At 53.1% G+C, this 21,418-nt stretch overlaps 1 protein-coding gene across 2 annotated transcripts; it reads right to left on the bottom strand.

Annotated features, from left to right (window-relative positions):
- Nucleotides 1–3,329: 3,329 nt before the first annotated feature.
- Nucleotides 3,330–21,418, bottom strand: CBX6 (chromobox 6). Of its 2 annotated transcripts, none has more exons than XM_075051112.1 (5): nucleotides 21,095–21,418; nucleotides 20,864–20,907; nucleotides 20,620–20,685; nucleotides 20,341–20,407; nucleotides 3,330–12,231 (listed from the first exon to the last, which is right to left on the bottom strand). In XM_075051112.1, exons 1-5 carry the CDS (start codon nucleotides 21,350–21,352, stop codon nucleotides 11,260–11,262), a joined length of 1,407 nt encoding a protein of 468 aa, XP_074907213.1. In that variant the 5' UTR covers nucleotides 21,353–21,418; the 3' UTR covers nucleotides 3,330–11,259. The 2 variants fall into 2 exon arrangements, with proteins under 2 accessions (XP_074907213.1, XP_074907214.1); XM_075051113.1 differs by having other exon boundaries at nucleotides 3,330–12,177.

The following is a 21,418-nucleotide window of genomic DNA, read 5'->3' as shown; positions in this document are numbered from 1 at the left end:
GAAAGAAATACCTACGTTTAATCTTCCCCTACCATCGCTTTATCCTAAACCGCTCGTAAAGAAGATAATTCAGACACCCGCTTTCTCCTGGCTCCGACAGCGCGCTCGCCCACCCGACACAAGCCGTGCCGTGCCCCCTCCCCTCCGCAGGCACGCCGGGGCCTCGGCGTCACAGCCCGGCCGAGCAAGGAGGAGCGGTGGAGGGAAAGCAAACAAAATCGATTTTAAGCTCTGCTCAGCGATGGCAGGAAATCCTTCCTAGCCAGCAGGGAAGCAGCAGCATGTGTTTTTAACCAGCACTGGATATGACACACCAGTAAAGATTACATCTTCCCAGGCGCGTTTGAGTGGATAGCAAGGGAGCCAGAGCTACAAAGGGTCCTCAGATTCGGCTTCGTGCGAGCAGGGAGCGGGATGCCGCTGGCAGGGCACGGTCGCGGTCACCCTCCCTCCCCATAGAGTGCATTGCACCCCAGCCCCCCAAAATCCTCACCCTGGAGCCAGCAGGAGGCCTGCCTGGCTCACGGTGCTGGGAGGTTGCGGGGAGGAAGTCGGATGGGGAGGTTTAAGGAAAAGAGGGAGACGAAGGGAACCCTGAGGAGGAAAAAGGGGGTGGGCATGGAGGGGGGCGAGAAGGCGGATGCAGAGGAAGCCCAGCGACAGGTATCTGGCCCCGGCGGCGAGGCCAGCGAGCGCTCCAGGCAGGTGAGTGCTTGGAGCACTTGGACGAGCAGGCGCTGGTGCAGAACATAAAGAAAATGGAAGCCCGTGCCCAGCGGCATGAAGGGAGGCCGCCGGTCTCCGACCTGCCCCTTCCCAGCGGTGGCAGGGGACTGCAGCCCCCCGGGTCACCCCCTGCCTGCAGCGTGCCCCCCCTGTCAGCGGCCAGGCTGGAGCATGTTCGAAAGGAACCCATGTGGGTGCTGGAGCAGCCCACCCTACCCCACGGTGTGCAGGTCAGGGTGGGAGGGGAGTCCTTTACCTGCGACCCCGTGAAAAAAATGCCATACCCCTCTACGAGGCTTTTCGGGTCCCAGGCTGGGGGAAGCGATGCTGCGCCAAGGACTTCACACTGGCCCGGCCATCCAGATTTTATTGCCAAAGGCTGCAGGATCGCGGTGGCAAGGTTTATCTCTCCGGCTGATGCCGCTGCGGCAGCGAGTGGGGTGGGTGAGCCCCTCCACACCAGCCCCGACCCACTCGCCTGTGCTGGGAGGTGGAAGAGTCGGGTGCTGCAGCAGGGCAAGGCTCACCGCTCCCGGGGTCCCGACCCCTCCGTCTCCCTCAGCAGGGACCACAGTTTCTTCCCGGAGACAAAGAGACGGCAAAAATAGATTTTCGCAGGGGGTGATGACTCAGGCTGGTGAGTAGCCAGAGCAACCTCCCTGTCCCATGAATAACGATTCAAAGATGCTCAGTGGGCAGCCGGCTCGGCGGGGATGCTGTGATGCCGAAACCCTGCCCTCCTGCGGGCGACGGGGTGGGGAGAGGCGACGGGGGGGCTTTGGGGAGCCCAGTTTTGAACAGGATTGGCGACAGAAGCTGGTTTTAACAAGAGCTCACAGATTCAGACCAGAGGGACGGGGAGGGAGCGATTAAGGGATTTTCTTCCATTTAATTAACACCCAAACGGTGTCTCGAGCTGGCAGCTGTCCTGAAGGGGCTGCCATGCAGCGGCCTCCGGGCAAGAGGGACATTTTTATGGGCTGCTGGTATGAGGGGAAGGGCACCCCCTCCTCTGAGCTGGGCAGACATGCTGCCCCCCCCCATCCAACCTTCCCTGTGGGAATGAGGCAGCCTCTCGCCAGCTGAGGGAAACCCTGGTCCATTCGTGATGCTCAGGCCAGCAGGGTAGTGGGGGTGAGGAAATGGGAGAACTCTTACCTAGGGGAGATTCCCCCCCCGCCAGGGCTTTTGCCCAGCTTGAGGGTACACCCAGGGCCACCCTAAGGGGGCAAAAGGGCTCCTCTGCAGCTGCCACCCCATGGACCCAACCCCACCTTCTCCTTAGACCGAGACCCTTCAGCCCCCCTCACTTGGGGATCTCCACGTAGCATGAAAATCCTGGCTTCTTTTTGGATGTATCTGGTCAAGGCTGACGTCCGCCTCTCCATCCTTCCACCAGCTCCATAAAACATGGGTCAGAGGTGGCTTCACGTGCTGTTCTCAGGTCTAGCTGAAAGCCGTCTCCCCTCTCAGCAAAACCAGGGTGCTGGGGCGAGGGAGAGCGCGCCGGCCCCACGGGCATTTTTGGCACGCGGCGGAGGCAAGGCGAGCCTGATGGCACGACACGAACAGCAGAACACCTTGGCCGTGCTCTGCTTCGCTGGGCAGTGTTCCCTGCTCCCGGCCAGCCAAGACACGTCACCGGTGGAGAGGGCTCTCCTGTGGCTTGCCGAGCCTCGGATGCTGGAGAAGCATCTCAAGCACCCCCAGCCTTGGCTCACCTTGACTCTTCCCCAGGAACTGCCAGCTCAGCCCAACCTCTCCCTCTCCAGGCAAGACCCGGATCAGCGTGAGACCCGGATCAGCGTGAGACCCGGATCAGCGTGCCGAAGGGCAGCCCCGGGGGTGTTTTGGCTGGAGCTCGATGGTGACACCCCACAGCTGCGCCCGGTCACTACCCCTTTCCCAGCACGCAGAAGCAGCCTTCCTGCTCCTCTCCCCTGCCCGCCCGAGGAGCAAGTGCCTCTTCACCCAAAACCCATCCCCTCGCCCCATCACATCTCTCGCCAAGAGAGCTTCCCCACCTGAAATTCTGCTGTAACCTTTTTTTTATATGTTTCTATAGGTGAGGGACTAATGGAGTGCATTTGGGGCTTTGATTACACACATTAAGAGTCTTTTTCACTCTATTTCTTAGACAGCACATCATAAAGCGCACTTAGGCACGCGTTTTGGAGTTGGGAAAACCCCAAGGCATTTTTCAGCCACCGCGTCCTAGGTTGTGCTCGGATCTAATTTCATTTTTAAAAGAAAAGGATGCGGGAGACCCATGGGAGGTTCTCCAAAGCCATTTGGAGGAGCGCGTTCAGGTTCTGCTTGCTACAGTTTGACCTTCCCAAAGTGCCCCCCCCTTCCCTCAGCATTACAGAAGTCTCCCTTGTCCTTTGTCAGAGCTTCTCTGTGTCCAGAAGGGTCTGAAGACCCAAACCGGAACTGACCCACAGTACATAGGAAGGTACTAAGTGTGTTTGCATTTGATCGCAGAGCTGATCGACGCTGGTGTAGGGCAGGCGGTGCAGTATCCCCACCACCAGCTCCGCAGGTCGCTCGTACCCAGAGCGGGTCACAGCCCACCCAAGGAAGAGAAGACAACAGGTTTTGGAATGTAACAATTTATTGGGGTTAATTTTTATTTTTTTTTAATCTTTAACTCCCCATTTCTGGCATTGATACAATATTCAAGAGCAGCAGAAAGAACAAAATGTACAAGAATACAAGAGTAATTAGCACAACCCCCACCCCCAAACCTGGAGCAAACCATTTTCTTGTGGGAAGCGCCAGGGGAAGGGGTGATTCAATCGCCCCTCCAGTGGCTACGCCTCCCACCCATCCGCTCTAGACAGAGTTTAGCCAGCTGGGAACTGGATTAAAAAAACAAAACAAAACAAAAAACTGAACAAACACTATATTTAAAATGAAAATTGCAAGACAAAAAAAATATATAGATACAATTCATCCGTGCACAATCCTTAAATGCATTTTTTCAAAATAAAAAAATTACAAGATACATATTTAGGTTTATTTTAAATTAAAAAAAAAAATTCACCACCTTCACTCTGTATGCCAAGTGAGGGGAAATAAAGAGACAGATGGGTTGCACCAGAACCATCAGCACTCTAGGAGTTAGGTCTGACCTTCTCTAAGAGAAAGGAGAAGGCTCTGATGCTGCCAAAACTCAAGCACAGGCAGAATCTGAAGCACCCAAGTACCACAGAGCTCAGTGGGGTAACTCGCCTGCTCAAAGTTCAGTATTTGCAGGAACCTGCAGGATTTGAGCCTAAGCTTGGCACTGGGGAAGGTGAAAGGAAGGAACAGATGAGGCGGGCCCCTGTCCTCCACCACCACCGGACAACTTTCTATCCAAAAAAGAAAACAAAGGGGGGGAATATCCCAAAAGAGAGAGTCCTCTATTCTTAAGGAGCGTACAAGGCTTAATGGCAGGGGAGAGAAGAGGAGGAGAGGATACCAAGTTGATTAGCCTGGGGGAGGCATGGGCACGACAACCTTTTTCTAAAAAAAGTCATCACAATGAGTATTTTGTTGTTGTTGTTCTGTTTGAGAACTTGACCTAAGACTACATCCCCCTTTGCAGCCGGGGGGCTGGCAGCAGCAGGCTCCCTCCAGGACAGCTAAAGAGCAACCTACCTGCGAAAGAGCAACCCACCTGCTGCTCTGCCCAGAAGGAAACCCTCGGCACCCCCGAAGAGCAGGGCACAGCCGGGGGGCTGCTCGCGAGCACGGAAGGGCTTTGCTAGTCCTACGAGGCCCCGAAGCCCCCCGAAGTGCTTTCACACTCCTGCAGTTTAGTGCAAGCTCTAAGTGCTCAGCTGAAAGAGGAACAAAGTCAAGAACCGGGGCCCTACAAATGGGAAGTAACGCTTCAGCTGCTCGTCCCAACCGTGCCCCTTCCCTCCCGCCAGATAGATTTTCTGAGCCGCTGCCAAAGCTGGCATCACCCTGACGGCACCTAACCGCTCTTCTGTCACCCTCCTTCCTCCCTACGCCGCAGCACGGTGCTTGCTGCCCGCTTCCCTGCTCCACTCCGCCCGGGAGCGCAGAGGGCATCCCCGCTCCTCCACCCCCGGTGCCGTCTCTGCCGGCACTCTCGGGTGGGTGCCTGGAGGGAGAAGGCTCAAAGCACAGCGCTCACCTGAGGTGCAGGGACTGTCACCACAAGGACCGCGCTTTTGAACGGTCCTGGAGACATTTTGTTTCCCACCAGAGAAGCTTTAAGGGACAGAAGAGCTGCCAGAGGCAGCCCACGACCACAGGAAGGGCAAACTGACTACACCTCCCTTCACTCCCAGAAGGAGAAATTTAAAGAAAGGGCGAAAGACGAACTCGGGGCCCTGCAGTATCCTTACAGGCGAAGCAGGCGGGACACAGGGCACCTTAGATGCACGATGCAGAACACGTGCGAAGCTGCTGGTGCCAAGGCTGTCGGCCCTGCACAGACAAGGGTGCAAACCCCACTAGCCACGTCAGTCTGATGCAGGGCAACATCAAAAGAGGAGAGAAGTAGAGGACGGAAGGACAAAGGTGAGGATGGAGACAGACTCCAACATCTCCTCCCATCTACACCCCCAAAAAGAAACCATACACATTGCGCTCTGGGGAGGGACCTAAAAAAAAAAAAAAAAAATCAAAGTAAGAAAAGAAAATAAAGCCACTTCTTTGCTCAACTCCAAAGCATCAATGAAATGAAGATACTTGCTGGAGTTACCTGGGGAAGGAAGCACGGACAGGGAAAGGGGGATTTCTGAATCAATACTCGGCGTTCCTCCGGCGCTGTGCAAACACCGCGGGAGTCGGGCTGCCAGCACCCTCAGCAGGATGGTCCCCTCCACCCCCCACCCCCTCCGCATGGGGGAGACGGAGGCACAGGGCAGTGACGCAGCTGGCAGAAAGGCCACGGCAAACCAAGAAGGAACAGAACCCAGGAGGCACGGAATCCCCGGCCTCAAATTAACCCTCTACAGCACATCACCTTCAGAGCAGAGATCAGGAAGGCTGCGCACAGGGTGGTGGGTGAGACGGGGGAAAGACGGGAGGGGGGAGGGTTTCTTTTATATTTATATATTTATATATAAAAAGTAAATAAGATCCCAGCTCTTGCACGATTATTGGGCGATTGAAAAATGCAGCAAAAGCAAGCGACATTGGAGTAAAAGGATGCGCCAGGCAAGGAGGAAAAGGTCTTGTCAGAAGGTGGGGAAAGAGGCAAGGGGAAAAAATAAGCACTTAGCCAGACACGCACTCCAGGTTTGTTACACCTCCCTGGGAAGAAGGACCTGCTCCCGAGCAGCCCCACTAATGCCACGACCTGGGGTGGGCAGAAGTGTGGAGGACTTGGGACACCATCCTTCAGCACGGCAACCTCTTTCTGCCAGGAGGTCCCCAGGAAGGTGATCATCTCCAAACGCTGGGAGCTGCCGAAACCTCCTCTACAAAGAGGGGCTGGGAAAGGGAGTGAAATCCCTAGGAAGACTCAGCTCAGAGACAGCTCCTACTTGGTAAAGAGCAGGATTGGTTTTTTTTGTTTTGTTTACTTCACAAAATCTCCCTGGGAACTTTGGTAACGGGGAGACGCGGAGAAATGCTCCTTTTCTTTTGAAAACAGAAATTAAGTAGTGGCTCACCACAGCTGAGCCTGCTCGCCACATTCTATTTCTCCATTTTCCATCTCAAAAGGAGCTTGCATCTCATTAGCTTCACGCCTCCCCAGTCCCACTCTGCTCAGCGAGGAGAAAAGAGAGCACAAGACAGGAGGCTGCCACTCCAAGCTGAAGGCTGTGGGAAGCACTGACAGAGCTCGATGGGCAGAGAGAGAAAGAAAAAGTTCCCAAGAGCAGCCCAGGCTATGGGAGGCATCGAGACATCCGTCACCTGCCACTGCAAAGCCAAGGGCACCAGAGAAGTCCAGACAAGAAAAGCTGTCCTAGCATCCCCTGCCTGCCACCTTCTGTTCAGACGCCAACATCTGGTGGCTTCCCTCTTCCCTACAGTCACTCCCACGCACCAGATGAATGCCCAGCAGAGACATCTTGGAAGGGGAAGCCAGGACGCAAGAGCTGCCTCCTGGCTTTGAAGAAACATTCAGGCAACTCATCCCCACCACCCCCCAGGAAGCCGGAGCAAAAGGCGACAGCCCTACTCGAGCACAGTCCTGTCGAGGTGTTCCTGTCCCCTCCCCATCCCAAAACCTCCAGCATTTGCTGGCCTCAAGAAGAGGGTATGCCTCACCCGGCAACACCTTCAGAGCACAGGAGGCAGCTCTCTCATCTGCCTCTGAAGATCCGACTACTGTCAGAGATGGGACGCCAGACTACATACAGATGGGACTTGGTTCTCTGTCCTGATGTGGTGAATCCTATACGGAAAAATGCCACTCTCCACCTGACGCTGGAAGAAGTTAAGAGACCCTAAGGAGGGGAGGCGTATCTGTGTCCCGGGAGATAAGCCCACCGTGTCTAATCCTGCTTGGATACAGGGGAAGGAAAAGAGAAGAGACAGTGACTTGGCAGGAAAGGTACATGCCAACCCCAAATCTTAGCAGCTTGCTGTGCATGCAAAGTAAGTCAACTGTTTCCATGTTGGTGGCCCGATCCACGTTCTGGCAGAACGCGACCGGCCATTTCTGAGGGCCGCTCAGCCGGAAAACCACTTGGAGACTCCACCTTAGCTCACAGGAGAGGTATGGGAGGGAAGGGAACTCACTCCAACACTTGGGAGGCAAGGACGGGAAGGGTTTGTAGACAGGGTTCCTCCAACATGCAACTTGCCTTTTCAGCTCAGAGATCGCTGCTTAGTCCCAGAATGCCTTTCCCTCCAGTTCAAGCAAGCCAAACACCATCCCAGACACACATGCTTCGATACTACAAAATACTCTTTTCTCTAAGGACCATCTAATACCACTACAGTTTGTGCAATCACTGCATTTATTATTCATTTTTAAACTCTCTCTCTCTCGCTCTCTCCCTGTAGAAATTTTTTTTAAACTTTTCTTTTTTTATGCAAAACTAATCATTTCACTTTTTGCACTCCATCATAAAATCTCCTCTAAAAACACGACGACAAGAGAACAAACATGGCACAGACACAGAGAATATTTCCCTGTTGTTTTTTTTTCTAGGGGTTATGGGGAAGGGAAGGGGATACTTTCAAAATAAACTCCTCCCTCAATCCCATGCCCTTTTTAAAGGGCATGGATGGATCTTCTTTCCCATCTCCATCTTACGGAGCAAGGGCAAAAATTCAGAAGGAGGAGCATAACCCACGTGAATACGAAGGTAGGTTAGTCAGCCTCAAGTGGCTCGTCCACCTAAGGGAACTTGAGGCTGCTGCTGCCTTCAAGTTAGCAACTCTCTAACTCAAAACAGCACAGGATCCTCATTTCGGATCCAGAGGTTCAGGGTTTGGTTCCCACCTGGTGACCCACCCAGGGAGAGATTTGTCACACAAGCAGTCGAGCTGTGTCTGCAAGCCGGATCATACTCCTTTCTTCCTCCACAAAGAGGATCTACTGCATGAGTTCCTCTGCCGCAACAAGTCCTCTCATCTCCTCGCCACAGGAAGAAGGTCCTCACGGAGTATCCCTACAATGACCCACTGTTTTGCTCTTCACAGACAGTCCCCTTGCTTGTCACTCTGGAGAAAGGCAAAACCCCTTCGATTAAACAATTCCTGCCCCCTGCCCCCAAAGAACACCATACAAGAGACACTGGGGAAAAGAATTCTGCCAAGTGAACACATCTTGGCCAAAACACATCAAGAGTTTCCTATTAAAGTTCCCTTTTATCTCCCACTTAAACGCTTCATTATTTTTTTTTCCAGAACCTCAATACCACGAAACAAAACACAGCACCACATACACACCAAACAGTAACTTAACAACCTAAAGTGACTGGCCGGTTTGCATCCACCCCACAAAGAAGCTCCTCTTATCTCACAGCCACAGAATAGTTCTTGTTGAGAAGGGGGGGGGGGAAAAAAAAGAAAAGAAAAAAAGAGAGAAGAATCTCCTCGCTATTTCCCTAAGAGCGAGCTTTTCCCTATGCCTACAAACTGCTCATCTTTGAAGCTGCAGTCAGATGGATAGGCTATGCTAAAATAAGGGATCCCTGGGTGTGCCAGGCACAGGAAAGATGCCAAAAAAAAACAGACACAAAAAATACAGGCAGGTATTAATACAGACACGCACACAAGTCCAACAAGTTATAGGAAGCCTTAGCTTGGTGAATGGATCGGGGAAGTCTCTTTCTCCCTGCCCCTAGCTTCATCTGTGAATGCAACTGCATCCCCAAAGAGTCCACTAAGCTCTTTAACCAAGGAAAGAAAAAAAAAAAAAAAAAAAAAAAAAAAAAAGAGGTGTGCAAAGGGTGGTGCTAACAGCACCTGGAATCCCCCTCGGACTGTCTGCACAGACACCCAACCGCAACTGGTGTGAATTCACCATGCCCCACAGCTTTGAATACCACTTGCTGCGAGGCAAGGCTTGTGGGGAGGGCAGCAAAGATTTTATTACAGCAACCCAGGCGCTGGAGGCAGGGAAAAGACAAGCTTTGGGCACAGAAGCCCTAATTAAGGTCAGAAGCCGGTCTATCCCTTTACCGCCCCGACGACACCCCTGGGGCAGACAAGCATCACCTCTCTCCCACAAACTGCCTCCCTTCTACCCTCGGACCACTTCAACCACAAAATCACTACTCCGCACGAGAGCACTCCTCGGAGCCAGCAGCTCCCGAGCATCCTCGTGTGGAAGCACCAGAGGGGATGATTCCACTCGTGTTCACCCGCCCAGGGCAGGTTTCTAAGTAGGCGAGCCCTGGCGCAGGGAATTTTTTTCCACCCTTTTCACCTCTGCAGCATGTTATGTAGAAGTGACACCACTCTGCCCCATCCCAAATACCAGGGATAGGGCCGAGAGGCGAGGCTCTCCCACTGATTGATCAGCACCTCTTTTCCTTGCCCCTACAGGCTGAGTCCTGTGCGAGTAGGGGGGAAAGGGAGAGCAAAGGAACAGCATCTCACTGTGAAGCTTAGGACCCACACAGAAATGGAGCAAGCCAGAAACGGCAGGCAAAAGAGAGAGCTTATTCTGGATGTGAACAAGGGGTGGTCAGGGAAAGAGGGAACCGTGGGTAAAGAACAGCAAGCTGTTGTCTCGCTCGCTCCTACTTGCTAGGGGCGATGAGAAGGAATTTATAGATCAGCTCACAGGAGCTCTGGGGGAAGAGATCCAGCGCACATGCATACGATGTCAGAGAGACAGTTATTTCTTATTAGCACCTTTGGTTGACAGTTGTAAGGGCTGTTTCAGATCCTGCAAAGACAGAGGGGAGCCCTCTTCCAGGCCATCCACCACAGGGAAGGGAGAGCAGGAGAGAAGAAAAGAAGCAGGAAGAGCAAACGACCCATCTTAGCATCCCTCCCTCCCTACTTCCAAGGGAGCGGGGGGAAGCAAAAAGGGTCGGGGGAAGCTTACGCGCAAGGCAGGAGACCAGCCTCACCCGGCTGGGGCAGCGTCATGCTGTCAGCGTATCTTCCCCCAAACTGAAGGATGGATGCATGGCCCGCTCCCACTTCCACCACGGAAAGGCCAGGGAAGGGCATTTCATGCCCTCTCCCCCAAGCAAGTGCAAGTGATGAACACCAGGAGGAAGATCTGGGCCAGAAGCAGACTCCCCTTTTCTTCCCTTCCCCCTGCAGAGCTGAGCAAGTTGGAAGATGCAGGAGAAGAGGAGGGACCAGGGCACCTGAAAGCACCCATACAACTGCCAAGGTAGCACCAATAGTCAAAGGAAAGGGGAAGCCAATATGGGGGCGTATGCTGCGTGGGGCACTCCCCACCACCCCATCTTTGTCTCAAGCACCTTCCAGGCATGACGCTTCACCTGCCCCTCTCCCCCTCGCTCTGGGGGCATCTGGATCAGCAACTGCCACGAGGACAGCAGAGGAGAGTGCAGAGCCAGGCCACAGGCCAGGAAGGATGGCAGGATCGGAGTCACGGCAAGGGGGAAACAGGAATGAAAGAGACTGCATGCACACTGTGGGAGAAGGCTTGGGGGGGGTGTGGGCAAGGGCTCCAATCCTCTTACATCCTCCCCCTCCAAGGGTCTGGAGCTCCTCTTCACTTTTTGTCAAAGATGGAAGGGGAAGGAAGAGGAAGAGCACCTTCCCCACCACCCCCACAGACACACGCTCTCCCATCCCTCATCCCCAAAGGCTCCACCGCCCGTTGGACAACACCACATTCAAGGACAAACAACCACTCCCCAGCCCCACCACGACCCTCCCTGCCTCCTCCCAGCAGCAGCGACACCCAGGAACGGGGGGTGCCCCTGCTCCCCGCCACTGACACGCTCCAGCCTCCAGGCAAGAGGGAGCGGGCAGGGGGAAAGGAGGAGGAAGGGTGGTAGTGAGGGCAGAGGGACAGCCAAGGGGAGAAGGAGAGAACTAAGGACAGCCATTCGCACCACGACTTCTCGCAGGTAGAGCTCCCCCCATGCCCCTGGAGCGGGGGGACCTGGCTGCTCACTTGCTGCCTCCGCCGCCGCCGCCCGCCGCCACCTTCTCAAAATCTTCCGCGTTGCAGAACTCCTTGATGGTGACAGTGAGGAGGTTGCTGGTGACATCCGTGACCACCACGTTAGAGCAAGGGGACATCTCGGGACGCCAGTCGCCGGCCTCCTGCTCCGGGTCAGAAGACGAGAGGGACAAGGAGGGCGTCTGCCCCCCACTGCACCCTCCTGGGGGAGAACGCTTGCTGGTGGCGGCTGACTCGGGTGGAATTGAGAGGTCGAGGACCTCTGACTCGCGCCAGTCGGGGATGGCTGGGCTGAGGGTCTCGGGCAGCAGCTTCGGAGGGGAATCATCAGGGTCAGAGGAGGAGTGGGGGGCGGGCGATGGGCAGCCAGAGGAGCTGGAGCTGGGGGCATCATAGGGGGTGGAGCTCATAATGAGCCCACAGGAGGCTGCCTGGGAGCCTTCAGCCTCCCCTTTGCCCTCCAGAGAGGGGGCAGGCGCAGCGGACGGCTTATTGTAGAGCGAAAAGGCGCCGAACTTCATGTGGCGGATCTGGGTGCGGAGGACACTCTCGCTGAACTTTTTGCTCTTGCCAATGACACGGTTTCGGGACGGGATCTTGGGCCGAGCCAGGCCCCCGGCCCCGTTGGCTGGCTTCCCACCTTTGTCAATGACTTTGAGGTTGAGGATGATGCGGCTGCGCTTGGGCTCACGGGGTTTCACCTTACGGTTGATGATGCGGACGGTCTCCGAGAAGGGCGAGACGGGAGGACGGATGCCAGCCCCGCCACCCACGCTCCCGCCGTTCTGGGGGTCTGGACGGGGCAGGGGTCTCCGGGACATGCGGTGGCATCGCCGGATGTCTTTCTTGAGCCGGTGCACCGCGGCGCTGGAGTGGAGCTTGGGAGAGGAGGTGCTAGAACCAGGCTTGACAGAAAAGTGTACATCCCCAATGTGGAGGGCCTCCGCTTGGGCCCGAGCCTGCGGTGGTGGGGAGAGAGAAAAAAAACAGGGTCAGAGAGGCAACATAGGTGCAGCCAAATCTCAAATTGGGCATCGCTAACATCAGGACATGCACTTACCAGCAATGCCATGTCACATTTATACCCACATTAATGACAAGCACACGTACACACCTATGGACTATTGATAGCTATGGCGCAGCGCCATCCAAGCACAGGGCACTGTCTATATCCTTTTTGGGCAAATTACTCCCTAGGCTGCGCCCCTGCTGGCACGTGCTTTCCCCAAGAGGAAATGGCCACCCTCCAGCCATGTTTTAGGATTACAGTTAATGGTTTCCAAGGCCCCCCCCTCAGTCATCACCAGCCAACATACACAACCCTCCACTGCCAGCCAAACAACCAAGCGTCCTCCTAGGCATTGGGGCTGTTAGTGCTGAGTTAGCATCCAAAATTACGTACGAGTCCCAGGACAGGAGACTGTATCAGGTCCTCTATGAAATGAGCACAAGACAAGGGGGAGATGAAGAGTAATGCATCCAGTTTGCTCTTCCCCTCCCACAACCAGACTCATCTGCTCTGGAAAGCATGGCAGAAGAGGGTCTTGAGGAACACAACTGGAGGCGGGTGAGAGTGGTCTGTTGGAGCTGTCTTAGCTAAACACAAGAAACGCAGAGATCTGAAGCTTAATTTTAACTAGAGACCACAAGCAAGTTGTTTATCCTTACTCTGCTGTGGCAGCAAGGCCCAGTGTTTAAAGCCAGAGACTAGGTCAGTTGGAACTCAAGTCAAGTTTAACTGCATGACCAAAGAAGAGATTGCCTTGTCCTTTTGAACACCACACTTGTTTGAAACGTACTAATGAAACAGAGCAGGAGCAGCACCAGTTCAACTGCTCGGTGTCAGCCTTCCCTGAGAGCCAGAGCAGGGGAACAAGACTTTTAAGCTCTTCTGGAGCTTGGAGATAGTGCCAAAACCTGCCTTGGTTCACGTACCAGGGACGGGAACATTTTCTGGCAGCAGGAACAACAGTTTCATTGGTAAATTGAGGCAGTGTGACCCAAAGACCCTGTGGGCATGGAAACCCAGAGCATAGTCTTACACCACGCCTTGTCAGAGCACAGTTGCTTGTAGAGCTCAGCCTGCCACCTGCACCCCACTCCTTGCCCAAACAAACCCTCCTCCTTATTCCCTCTCAGCAGCGGTCACAGGCAGAAGTCACCCAGGCCTGGAGGGGACAGGTGAGCCCCCCCCTCCCATTGCCCATCTAGTAAGCAGCTTCCCCCACCTCGTGGGCACGACAAGAACTGCAGTGCTAGAAGACGACAGCTGCTTTTCCTCCCCAATTTTTCCATCCCGTTGCCCCCTAGCCAACATCGGGATGGCTTCTTGCCAGCTAAGAGCTTAAGCACTCCAACACCATCTCCTTTGTCACCCCGCAGGCTCTGCCTCCTACCAGAGAAATGCCTGGGGAAAAAAAACTGTGCGTGTGAAGGCAGGAATCTAACAGATCGAAGCGAGGGGCCCAGGCCAGCTCTTGCACAATAAGCTTAAAGCCCTGGCCCTACATCCCCAGAGCTTTGCTGTCACCCCAGTGCCCCTATTCTACCGTCGAGATCCCCACAGGAACTTCAGAAGATCCTGAATGAGCAGAGAACAGAGACGCGAAGACATTTTGTTCCTCCCTGGATAATGTTGGATGATCATGCCCTTCAATATTACTTGTATCCTGGCTTTAAAAGGACTACAAAGATGAGGCCTCCTTCCCTGGTTGTTATGTGAACACACAGACCGGAGGCTCATCTGAACCAGGGACTCTAGGCTTTGTATTAGCCAAATGACAAAGAAACAGGGACGAGTAATACGACTGCCAAGGCAGGAACAGACACTCTCCACGTTAACCCTGGGCTGTAACAGGGCTGTTTCACCTAGTTAGAGGGAAGCGTCCCCAGCACAGACAAACCCAACACATCTTGCTATAGCAGGAAGCATCCCAGTGTCCAGCTAGTTTCTCTTTGCTCAGCCTCATGCCTTACTCCATGCCTTAAACTGTTCAGAAAACAAATAGGTAGACACAGTTCCTGTCCTAGGCATCCTACAGGCTGGAGCACAGCAGCAGCACCAGATGAACTCCCTGCACCACATATCAACTCTCCCCCCCCCATCCTACTGATCCACAACTTAGAGACCCCGCAGATCCCATCAGGAAGTCACAGGCAGAGACAGATGCACATCTAGGGCTGTGCTCGCTCCCTCTCTTCACAGGTCCCTCTGAAGCAGATGGTAAACACCAGGACAAGCTACTGTTTGCTTTCTGACATCACATACCAGCACAGCCTGGATTAACAACTTTATTCTTCCTTTCCCCCCTCTTTCCCATCACAGTCAGCCCTTCCAGCATTGATGCTCTTGTGCTTCGGGCTTCTTGCCAATTTACCACTGTTCAGCTGAGAGCAAAGTGCAACGCAATGTCTGGTTCCAAAACGCAGGACAGGGAAGCCAGACAGAGGGTACAGACAGATATGCCAGTAAAAATCCTTGATCCACAGCTTCAGCGGATAGACACAGTCATCCTTCAGGGCTTCCCGGGCTGCCAACACCGCATGTCTTCTAGATTAATTCCCTACCCTGTAATCATGCCCCCTCTGTGCCACTCTGCTCGGAGTCGAGTCTAATTGCCACCTGCCCACATTGCTGCCTTCCATTACCTACATGAGAAAAAAGGCGGCCTCCCCTGAGTCTGGGGGAAGCAGTCACAAACACCCACAGTTGCCTTATACACCCCAAAATTCCTCAGCAAAGCTTCCCATCAACCACATTAAATGAAAAGTGATAATGCTGGGATGGTCACTGCCCAGCCACTTCCATAGTCCTGCTGATTTTAGTTGCTCAGCCTGTGCACGTTAATCAGCTCCTGTCCTGTTTTGACAGAGAGACCTGTCTTGGTTTTGTGCTTACACAGCAGCTAGCACAGAGCCCTGGTCCATGGCTAGGACTTTTCCAGTGTGCCAGAACCAGTAGGTCTCCTTCACTTGCTACGTGTCTACGTTTCCAGTTAGTTCTGGGGCACTTCCTCAAGTTTAAAGCTGCTTCTACCTCATGTTTCAGCTCTCTGCATTTATCAAATTACAGTTTCAGTAGTCTCCGGGTAGACTACACACAGCATGAATCTCTTTGGCCAGATTATTAAGAGAGAGGGTAAGCTGGGACCCAACACTCCTCCCCTGGTGCTACACTGCTATCCCCAGTGGCCAGCTTCAACACAAGTTCCAAAGAGCAATATGCAAATATTCAGCTTACCTCGAGCTTGTTTTTCCAGGTAAGGTTTCAAGAAAAATAGTATCAGATGCTTTATCTAAGACCAGCCCCCAGAGCCCTCTCACTTGCAAAGCTCAGTATTCCTACCACAGGATCAGGTTTATTCAGGCATCAACTACACGAACTCGAGTCTCTTCCCTGCAGAGGACAGCACATTTTCTGGGCTCTCCTTCTCCTGCTTCCAACTTCACATTAAGTAACTTGCTACTTCTGGTTTGGAGAGGACTCGGCATTCAGTTTTATCTGTTGGAAACGCACTTCTCCCTGCTACGGATCCATTACTCGATCACACTCATGAGCTGTATGAGCATAAGGTCTTCAAAAAAACAAACCCGTTTAATCCTTTCAGCTCTGTCACCACAGTTTGCTACTTAACTCAGAAGTTTTCCAAATGGAAACTGCCTCTCTGGGTTTTGCTGTTTTCACCCGCAGGATTTGCTCACTGCCGAAGAGGTACTCGGCATGTATACGAAGTAATTCACTCTCTGCTTACAGCTCAGCCTACATCAGGATGCAGCTTCTGGAGGCTTGCTGCAGTGCTCTGTCACGAGAGCAAGCCAATTGCTAGGATTGCTTCCCTTCCCCCTCTTCCCTTTTGGGATATGTATCACCTTTATTTAGCTTGTACAGCTCTCCCTCATTGCCCCTGGGAACTAGTATAGCTCCCCTGTTCCCTACTATTTCTGAATAAATGTCCCTTGAGGCCCAGCAAGCATATTTGTTCATTCATTCCCTTAACGCACTGAAGCACACAAGCACGTACATGGACACGTGCTTAGAAAAGCCTTTCTTACCTGATTTGTATCAAAACCTCTGCAATTTGGAAAAAAAAAAAAAAAGACAAAAAGAGACCTTGTAAGGCAACGGATTTCTAGTTAATTATTTCAAAATCAAGTCATTTCCAGTAGCGCTGCTGCACCATAGTAGCGCTACTCTCTCATAAATTACTGGTTCTGCTTTGTCTTTTATTCTCCACCTGCATTCCCACAGTCCTTGCTCCAAACAGCATTCGCAAGAGCTCTTCTTTCCCCTTTTTGGCTGCCATTCTGCCTTTTTATCGCCCTCTTTCTTCTGCAGTCTTCCAAGTGACAAGGCAACAGCAAGCCAGTTCATAGCACAGTTCACCCAAGCAACACTGCCATAAACTAAAGTTTCCCTACTGGATGGGGAACAAAATGCTACAAAGGGGAACGGTCTGTTTTCAAACCGCTCAGGGATAATTTACGAATAGGGAGGAGATCAAAAGAAACCCAACTCCAACTTTAGAGTTCAAGGAAGGGCAAAGCGACAGAACACCATGCTGCTCGGCCTCTTCTCCCCCCACAAACCCCCACCCACTAAGGCTCTTCTTTACTCTCCCTTACTTCTTCCTTCCCATTAACCTTCTCCAGTCTTTTCACCTTAGTATTTACAGCCACTCCGACTAGGGGGCTTTGCTAGCCACCCACTGAGCTTGCAAACCGGGCTCTGTCTCTTAATAGCACTTGCTAGACTTTATTAGATTAGTTGGCGAGTTTTGCATTCCACACAGCGCAGTGCTGAGGGAAAAGCAAAATAAAAAGAGCAAACCGAGCAGGGGAAAAAAGGAATATCACTATAGCATGCACTACGTCTCTTTCTAACCTTGCACCAGCTTCCATTCTGATCTACAGCTGAAGGTCCTGTCCTCAAAGATGACTTCTGCCAGACACCTAAGTAGTAAGGTAAGAGCTTTACGTACATTTCAGGCCAAGGACTCCACTTCCCATACACTCAGCACAAAGCTTGCAGCATACCAGCAGCCTCCCAAGAATTACAACCTCCCGCCAAGCTTGATCTCAGCTGTGGGAAAGTTTGCCCCTAGTATGCAGAGGATAAAGACCCATTTCCTGCCCAAAACTTTGCAGTTGAAGTTTGCAGGGGTCACTTTCAACACCGGCCATCTTGATAGTGATATTACAAAGCCTGGACTGTAATTTCCCTTTGCAGTCTGATCGAAAGGGCAAGTGTTAGCTCTCAGCAACAGGAGCCTGGCTTACAAAGGCAGCAGGTGGCCGAAGATGCAGCTTTTCAAAGCTTTTCCAAAGGCGTGGGCCACTAACCTGCTGGAATGCTTTCTGCAAATCCCCCTGGGTGCCTATCTGCAGCTTTTGAGAACTAATCCCAGGATAAACCTAGCCCCAACTGCAAACTACAACACCCACACAAGGCAGGGAACTGAGTGGCATATCAGGACATTTACTTCAATGCCTTACTGGAGACTCAGAAGCCTAAGTTTAATGAAAAATCCTAGCAAGCCTCTGAGTCGAGGGCAGACTAGTCTACCAAAGCAGTCCTAGGCCAGACTCCTGCTTAAACATCACTGCATCCAGGCCTAATCTGTTCAGTTAACAGATCAAAAAGAATATTGTTCTAACTGCCAACTCCAAAGGCTCCCTCTGGGATGCAAGAATCAAATTTCTTCCCCTGCTTCCGAAATTCTCACTGGCAAGAGATTCTGCAGCTGAAAGAACTGAAAACATGGTTAGCAATGCACGAGGCAGAACCAAATCCCACTCCTCCTCCCACAGCAGCACCAGTGCTGCAGGGCTAGCAGTGGTCAAGCCCGCATCTTCAGCGGGTCAGAAGAATTGACCAAGAGATACACACAACACAAACTATCACGGTCTCCATCACATTTCCAGCCACAGCTAGTGGGTTTGCCTGAACAGAACTCAAATAAGTTCAGATAGGGCTAGCTGAGATAGAGTTACTTCTTGCTGCCTGGCCTAGGGTGTTATTTTTAGGGTAGGATCTGAAGTCACAGAAAAATGGCAAGTCAGAGCACTAACAGTTTCACCAGCTCCGTTTCCCAGAGCTGCAAACCAAGCGGCAGTGGTAGCACTCTGCCCTGCCAACCTCTCCCACAACGTTGCACCAGCCTTCAGGAGAGCTCATCTTGCTCCCTATCGCGATCCATCTTCTACAAAGTACCAAGCCAGCTCCGCAAGCCTACAGGTTTTCAGTAGCGTTTGAGTAGCTGGCAGAAGGAAGGTGTGCCACAGAAACGTGTCAGGGACGTGATTCAAAGGACGCTGTTGAATAATTCAGGTTCCAAGTTTAGGAGGGTTTTAAAGGGCAAGGGGAGAAGAGGAGGAATGAGTGGATTTTATTTTTGAGTTTGGGAGTTGGTTTTGTTTTTTCTAAACGAGTGAAAAATTGACAATGGATTTTGCCATATCACATTCAGAATCAAAAAGAAACTGATTACATACAGTAACATTAAAAGCACAGCATAAACACTTCTCTACCACGCTGAACAACGTCAGGTGTTACAAACACCAGTATTTTTTAATTCAAGCAGAGAACTATTTTAAGCTGGTGGTTTCCCTTTAAGCGTTCCTCTGCATTGTTGGAAACCTAAACACAAGGGTTTCATTTAATGCATGACTGCCAGAAAGAGAAAAACCAACTAGTCTAGTTTCCCTGAATAAAGCATAAGAGGTGGTACATATCAGTTATGTTTGCAGTTCTCAGTCTGCAGATACAGAAAACTGTTTGCAGAAAAACAGGCAATGAGGGAGAAGAACAGTTCCATCAGCAGGACTTTCCGAGGATTCCCAGGGTCCCCTGGGTTTTACTCAGGGCATCAGAATACGCCTGTTCCTGCATTTCTTCTGTGTGCTTCATTATGTCCTCTTAAAGCAGAGGAGAGGTGACAGCCTAGCCCCCACCACTCTTTCTGGTGCTCATACAGTTAAAGTGCTGCGCTGACTTGAGTAAAGCTCCTACTGCTGTCAGGCAAAGAAAAGTATTAACCTGTTTCACAGATGGGGAAACATGCACAAAGGCTAAATGACTTGCCCAAAGCCATAGGATGACTTAGTGATAGCGATGCGTTACCACAGGGTCCGCCCTGGCTGTTCCAGGGCTTTATCAAAACCAGGGAAGCTGTGAGCTCGCTCATCTGTCTTAATTGTACAAAAGTGTGTTGTTTCTACATTCATTTGTAGTCTGAGATTGAGATAGTTGGAGAGGAAGGGGGGCAGGAGGGGAGCAAAGCGAGGAGTTTTGTCTGTAAACTAATAAATCCACAGAGCTCACGCAGCAGTCATGCAGCTACCAGATTCCTTAATTAAAAAAAGAAAGAAAAAAAATTGGAGAGGGACTGCACTAGGGAAACCTTCCTCATTCTTCGCTGCAAGCAAGCAGAGATGCTACAACACCACCTTCTTGCAGAGGTGCTGGGTCTATCAGAGGGGAACTGGAAACTTCAGCTGCTATCCTACGCAGAGGTGAAACACTCCTCCCCTCACCCACCCCCAAAAAAAGCGAAACAAGCCTACAGTTTACAGATCAAAACATAAACCCTTCACAAAACTCCTGTGGAGCACCTACACCCTGAAACACAATCGGAGGAGCACAAGTGGCAGCGGGATTCCCGCCACAGCTGCCCAATGGCTCAGCACGCTGCTAAGTTGCAGGGCACAGGCTGGATAGAGTAGGCTGCTGAAGAAAGAGGGAGCGGGGCTGGCTAGCTCTCCACTGCGGCAGCAGAAGGCCGTAAAGAGGGAGAGGGTATTGGAAAAAGAGACTGCAGCCTCACCGTGCACATCTGCGTGTGCCGACCGTCCTGCTGGGGCACCCGTCGCACGCACACACATTCTCCCCTCACATGCTACTGCGTCCCTGCCTCCCCCCCCCCCCCCCCCCTTTCCTGTCGGGTTGTCCCCGCGTTCCCAGAGCCAGGTGGCCAGCACAAGTCACTTGAAAGTCCAGTCTTTCCAAGGGCACGCACCAGCGAGGTTTGAGAGATGTTTGGCTAGGCCTAAGTTATTTAAATAAGAGTTACCTTCAGGAGAAAAGTTTTAGGCTTAGGTCCTCTCTTCTTGGGCCCATACAGCTCACGCTCTCGTTCCCTTTAGGGAGTCAAATTTGTCAAGAAGTTAAAGCTTTTCCCAAAGGGAGAAACAGAAGCATACAAGTTTAAAAAAAAAACAGAGAGAAAGAAAAAAGAGGAAAAAAGAAAAAAAAAAAAAAAAGAAGAGCCTGGACACCCTTTCCCGCGCACCCACCCCAAGCCAAACCTGCTGCAGCCCCCCCAGCCCGGGGCGGGGGGATGAACACTCACTTCTGCTCGAAGGCGGCGATGAGGCGGGAGTCCAGGATGTTCTCCTCGGGTTCCCAGGTGCTGTACCTGCCGGGGGCACGGGCAGCGGAGGGGGATAAGCGGCGGGGATTAGAGCCCGAACCCCCCCCCCCCATCCCATCCCATCCCATCCCGTCCCGTCCCCCCTCCCCAAACCCCCACAGCCCCGGGGGCCGACCCCCGCAGGGCGGCGGGCTCCCCCCCCCCCGCGACGGGATGCACTCACTTGATGGCCCAGCCTTTCCATTTCACCAGGTACTCGATGCGCCCCTGCAACACACACGCACACACGGGTGGGGGGTGAGGGGGGGTGTGTGGGGGGGGGGGAGCGGCGTGAGGCGGGGGCCCGGCGAACGGCTCGGCCGGGGCCCGGCACTGAGGAGCTGGGGCGGGAGAAGGGGGCTGTCCGGCGGCCGCCCCCCTTTCCACTCCCCTCCCACAGCGGTCGGTCCCTCACCTTTCGGATGCGCCGCTTGATGATGGACTCGGCGGCGAAGACGCGCTCCCCCACTGCAGACAGCTCCATCTTGCTCCTCAGCGGCGGCGGCGGCGCCCACAGCCCATAATAATCCCGCCCGCCCGCGCCGCCCCGCCCCCCTCCTCCCTCCCTCCCTCCCCGCCGCCCCGCCCTCCTCGTGCCGCCGCCGGCTCGCGCACGCCCGCGCGCCCCCTCCCGCCGCGGCCGCGCGTGACCCTCCCCCCCCCCCAACTCCATCGGGGAGGGGGGGGGGCGGTTGCTAAGGGAAGGGGGGTCGCGCGCAAGCGCCGGCCCTTAAAGGGG

This window comes from Buteo buteo, chromosome 19 (assembly GCF_964188355.1).
Source record: "Buteo buteo chromosome 19, bButBut1.hap1.1, whole genome shotgun sequence".
Classification (NCBI taxonomy): Eukaryota; Metazoa; Chordata; class Aves; order Accipitriformes; family Accipitridae; genus Buteo; species Buteo buteo.
The sequence above is the reverse complement of the archived record's forward strand: the minus strand, read 5'-3'. Positions and strand labels throughout refer to the sequence as shown.